Here is a 5989-nt window from a genome sequence, read left to right as displayed (position 1 = left end):
TGGAATGGACTCCCTTGGAAGGTGCTGGACTTTTTTATTGGAAATTTTCAAGCAGAGGTTGGATGGCCACATGTCATGGATGCTTTAGTCAAAATTCCTGCATTGCAGGGGGTTGGACTAGATGACCCTTGGGGTAACTTCCAACTCTCCAATTCTATGATTCTATGAAAATAACTATTTTAAGGGGGAAGAGGAGAGATTTGCCTTAGCAACAACCAATTTTATTCTTTGCTTTGGGCTGACACAAACAAAACAGAAATAAGGTTGGATGGCACCCAGGGAAACTTCACCACATATGTAAGAAACACACACACACACAAATATACAAGTTTATTTATTTATCTTCCCTTATCTGGTTATTTGCCAATCAGGGAAATCCTAATTTGGGTGTATGTGTACAGGATTCCACTTGTGTGAGGAGGAAATAATATGGATGCTACACATACAGTAGAAACACAATCAGCTTCAAATCACCATTCACTGGACCAAACGCATGGCAAATTCCCAAAATGAACATCATGATCTGCATGTCTAGCCTTAATTTGCAGATTAGAACTGAACTATCCAATAGCTTTCACACTAATGTGTGTCTCGGAGCTTTAAATATAATGAAATAAATATTTAGAGAGCATGGGAAATAAGAATGTATATAAATATTAAAATAAAATTATAAATATGCATTTGAATAATTTTCTATTTGAAAGGATTCTCTTCTTTATGCCTTAAAACAGTTCCTCCATTGGAAAGGGAGAACTCAGACATCTGCTTCCTGTGAAAAAGGAGATTTCTCTCTCTACTATCTCTTCCGGTTATGGTTTCTACTGCTTAACCCTTGCGTTCAATTGCGCATGAAAATGGAACACGAGCGCCGCCACCAGCCAATATTTTTCTGTGGCTACACTACAGAAGGTTTTTGACATGAGCCCAGAAGGGTTTTCTCTCACTGTGCGCCGTCTTTAGTACAGTAATACATGGCAGTGTCCTCTTCTCTCAGGTTGTTCATCTCCAGGTAGAAGCTGTTTATGTCTTTGGAGGCTGTGAACCGACCTCGGAATGCAGAAGGCTGAGCTTCTTTTCCTGGTATCCTGAACCGAGACAACCCTTCGAACGTCTTTCCGGGTGCCTGCCTGAGCCAATCCATGTAAAAAGTTTCCATAGCAGCATTCAAGCCATTCACAGTGCACTTGATCTTTACCGAGTCTCCAGGCCTTTTGATTTCTAGACCTGACTGAGTGAGAGTCATCTGAGAATAGGCTCCTGAAAAGGGGGCATTAAAGCAGGAGAGTAACAGATTAAAAATAAATAAATGCTTAAATTGCGACAAGGAGTAGCTCTTCAATTCCCCATCCTCAAATACATCCCGGAACTATTTGCCAATCTCCAGAATATATTTTGCTTGTAAAATGTACAAAGAAGCATACCTCCCAAAGCTGATAGAATGAAAAGTAGGTGTAGTAAAGTCATCTTTTTCTCTGTCTCTTCCTCCAGTCCTGTCTTTTTAAATGACTTCTCTGGGAAAAGAATGACTCAAAAGGCCAAGGGTAAAAAACAAGATGAACCCACAGCAGAAAGAGGCTTTATCAAGTACTCCATGAGACTCTTTGCATATGGCCCCCCCATTTAAAAGGCATAATGAAGGCCACATCGTTTGCATGATGCCCTCTCTGTTACTCAGGGTTGTAGTGCCATTCACCAGCAGCTTGGGTCGGGGCAGAGTGCGCTCTTCCAGCCTTTGCCACTGACACCGCTGGGTAGACACTCACAGGAAGGGCAAAGGGGGTGAAGAGAAGGGGTGGGACATAGAGGGTGATCTTCACCCTTCACACTCACCCAGCCCTCACTGCCGGAGCCAGGCAGGGCATGAAAGGGAATTCTGAGGGGAGGGCCTGCTGCACTGAGCCTTCATGGAGTTCGCCTGCCGCCTCCTCCTCAGCTGCAAGGCAGTTGAGGGGAAGGCAACAGGCAGATGCAAGCCCCACGGTGCCATTTTGGGCAGCACGGAGCTTGCATGCAGTACACCCTCTGCCTCCCCCTCAGCCGCCCTACAACTGAGGGGGAGGCAGTGGGCAAGTGCATGCCCCACACTGATGCTTTGGGCAGCGCGGAGCCTGCAGGCGCCCAAGCCACTGTGTCACTCCCAGGAGAGATACGTGGTTCAGGCAGGCAGCAGGCCAGGCCCTGTGGTAAGTGGTGTGGCACCCGGTGTGCCCCGCTGCCCCGCTCTCTAGCTATGCCTCTGTGTAGTTGGGAATTTCTATGGAGCTGCAAAAAGCCCATAGAATTTCATACCCACAAACAGAAATCGGTTCTTTTTAAAGCTGAATATTTTATTTATCAAAATGTAGGTTTTTTTTGTTTTTTGGAGGAAAAACTCCCTAATACTGGAATAACACATCCCAGGTCTCACAGGACGAGAAGAAGTACGAAGCAGGAGGAGCAAAGGCAAGCACACCAGCGTAGTCTCAGATTGCTTGGGAAAGAGAGGATGAGACTTAGGAATGAGGATGAGACTTAGGAAGCTGTGATAAAGCCTTCAGTCTCCACAACTGCCTCACAGGGGCAAGATCTATTGAAGAGTAGTTGCTGTGCTCATTAGGCCTGACACTCCTGAGCAGATCCTGTTTCTTCTAATAAAGAGTTAACTTCGTTTACTCCTTGTGATTTATTGCTGGCTCACTCTGGCTTGCTTCTGATACCCACCTTCAATCGCCTTTCTTTAGCAGAAAATAAGTTTCTCTCTCTCTCTCTGCTTAGCTGCCAATGGAACAAATATGCTGAATTTTCAATGCCCAGATCCTATAAATGGTAAAATCTAAAACAAATATTTTTGGTAGGGGGTTGGCTTTTCAATTCCATTTGCATGAAAAATAGTCAGTGGGATAATCATATAGCAGTTACATAACTTCACAGTTAAGCAGCAGTTAAAGGCTTTCTTTGTGTGTGTTTTTAACCGTTATATTTCATTAGCTGTTGATTTCTTGACTGATTTAGTTCATCAGATGGTTGGAATAGATGGCCTCTGTGATTCTATGAATCATGAAGTCAGTCTCAAGATTAGGTTGCTCATGCATTTAGGTTAGCTAAAGTACTTAACAAGGAAATCCTAGACAGCTGCTTCCTGTAGGAGAATAATATCTTCTCCTTCTTGTGGTTTCTACCAGGAGGTCATTTTGCTCCATTGCCCAATATTGTGAAACATGAGCCCCATCTGCTTGTGTTTCTTTCAATAGATTCCTTTCCACTGAAAGTTTTCTAGCACTACATGCAGTATTCCCCTTTTACCTATATCATATATTTTTCTATCATTGCTTTTGTCTGAACTCAGCCTCAGTTTCTACCACTGTGTATCTCTGGCACAGAAGTAGACAGCTGTGTCTTCTTGCTTGAGGCTGTTCATTTTCAGGTAAAAATTGGAGATGCCCTTGGTGGCAGTGAAACGATTTCGGATTGCTGGAGAGTAGCCAGCACCACCTGAGTAAAGGAGGTATTCCAACCCTTTTCCAGGAGACTGTCAAATCCAGTGCATAGTATAACCGCTGGGAGGAAATCCACTCACAGAACAGGTGAGTCTTGTAGATTCTCTGGGCCTTTTCAGTTCTGAGCCTGACTGAGAGAGAAGAATCTGGCCCCTGAAGAGAGAAGAAACACAAAGTGTAAAAGAAAACACATATGAATTACAAGCACAGCCTTATACATGCTAATCACTGGCTCAAATGGTTTTGCCCAAGATGGACTAAAAATAATAGTAATAGGGTGCTTTGCATGCAGAAGGTCCCATGTTCCGCCCTTTGCACTTTCAACGAGGGCTGGGGGAGACCCCAGTCTAAAAACCTGGGGAGGCATTGCCAGCCAGTATAGTGCAGTCTTTCCCAACCTTGCACCCCAGATATTATCTCTCATAATTCTGGTCAGCATGGCCAGTGGTGAGAAACAATGGTGTTCTAGTCCAACAACATGTCAGAAAACAAGATTGGTAAAGGCTGCTGTATAGAAAACTGAGCCAGGTGGACCAAAACAACAACAACAACAACAACAACAACAACAACAACAACAACAACAACAAAACAACAACAACAACAACTTAGTGTTTGTACCCATCCCATCTGACTGGGTTGCCCTTGCCACCCTGGGAAGCTCCCTATGTTCCTAAAGGAAGACTTATCCCTTCACTTCCCCACTGAGTTTGGAACTGAGATCCCTCTCAAACAAAGAGGGCATGAAGTGGGGTAGTGAGGTACATTGTCTAGAGAAAGGGTGGGGGGAGGGGAGTGGTCTGGGTAGAATCCCAAGGGAGGAATAGAGAACTCTGGAGGCACACACTTGTCCCTTGATCATGTGATGGGAGATGCATGATGGAATATAATGCTTGTGATTCTCTGTGAGCAATGGATTTGTTACTGAGGAAACAGATGGGATGATAAATGAGCTTCTTTCCAGATGTTGTTCACAAACCCATGAAGAACTAGGTCATGTTTTTGTACTGCGTCTTAGAAAATTTCCCTCACTGTGCATCCTACACAGCAATACCGAGCAGAATCTTCAGGCTTCAAGCTATTCAGTTGCAGGGACACCTGGCCTTTTGAGGTGTCTCTTGTGATGGTGATGCGGTTTTTGAGTGCACTATTATAGTTAGTGCTCCCGCTGCTCCAGATACCTCCAGTCCACTCCAGGCCCTTTCACGGGGGCTGACGGATCCAGTGCATGTTGTAGCTTGTTAGAGAGAATCCAGACACTGTACATGTCAATTGCAGAGTGTCTCCTGGCCTCTTAAAGCCATCACCAGTCTCTGTGATTGCATTCTGGGGTGAAATATCTGTAACAGAAGGAAAGATGAGAAGAATAAAAATAGGAAATGTGTTACAGAGGAAAATGTCAGATGGCCCACTTGAAGAGGAAAAGGAAGGTGTTCTCACATGCAGGGTAGATCAATAGGAAGCTTATCAGAAGGTTTGAGTGCATCACTTTAACAGATGGCAAACACTCTCATAAACTCGAAGTGGATTTAAATTATGTCACAGACATCAAATACTGCACCCTCTACATGTGGCTTCCTTTTAATGAGGAAGAAACCAGGAAATCATTTGCATAATGTCACCTATGCTGCAAATATGAGCAAAGGTACAAATGAGGACTTAAGCAGTAGATGTGATTGCAACCTCAGATCATCACCATAGGATAAGAACAATAGAGGAATTCTACCTTTAGAAATAACAAAGAAAGACCATTAAATCACTTAAATCAATGGAGATGTGCCTTATTCTTACGTGGTATAAAGTGTTGGTGCAAGGATATCAGATTTACCACCTGCTATACCATTAAAGAGAACTTTATGAAAATGTTCTTTAGGTAGTATATGACACCATCAAAACTTGCAAAGATTTATAAATTAAAGTCCAATCTGTGTTGGAAATGCGATAAAGTGGAAGGGACAATGATTCATGTTTGTCTGAACTGTGAGAAGATCAAGAATTTCTGGGGTATTATACATGAAGAGTTAAATGAGATGCTTAAAATCACCATAGAAAAGAAAGCTGAGGCGTATTTACTAGGTTTATTAGGGAAGGATATCCCACAGAAAAAGAGACACGGGTGGCGCTGTGGGTTAAACCACAGAGCCTAGGGCTTGCCGATCATAAGGTCGGTGGTTCGAATCCCCACGACAGGGTGAGCTCCCGTTGCTCAGTCCCAGCTCCTGCCCACCTAGCAGTTCGAAAGCACACCACTGCAAGTAGGTAAATAGGTACTGCTGCTGCAGGAAGGTAAACGGCGTTTCCGTGTGCTCTGGTTTCCATCACAGTGTTCCGTTGCCCCAGAAGTGGTTTAGTCATGCTGGGCACATGACCCGGCTCCCTCAGCGTGAAGCGAGTTGAGCACCACAATCCCATAGTCACCTTTGACTGGACTTAACCATCTAGGGGTCCTTTACCTTTACCTTTCTAGTCAGATCCTGGAGGTTTCTCCTTTATTAGTGGCATTTGTGCTATCATGC

General features: G+C 44.0%; 1 gene segment (V, D, J or C); it reads right to left on the bottom strand.

Moving 5' to 3' along the window:
- Positions 1–940: 940 nt before the first annotated feature.
- LOC128399127 (Ig heavy chain V region 3-like) lies at positions 941–1527 on the bottom strand. The segment is given in 2 exon segments: positions 941–1257; positions 1422–1527. Coding segments are annotated over 2 exon segments (360 nt in total).
- Between the last annotated feature and the right edge of the window lie 4462 nt (positions 1528–5989).

This window comes from Podarcis raffonei, chromosome 13, assembly GCF_027172205.1.
Source record: "Podarcis raffonei isolate rPodRaf1 chromosome 13, rPodRaf1.pri, whole genome shotgun sequence".
Classification (NCBI taxonomy): Eukaryota; Metazoa; Chordata; class Lepidosauria; order Squamata; family Lacertidae; genus Podarcis; species Podarcis raffonei.
Note: the sequence above shows the minus strand (reverse complement) of the source record. Positions and strands in the feature narration are given on the sequence as shown.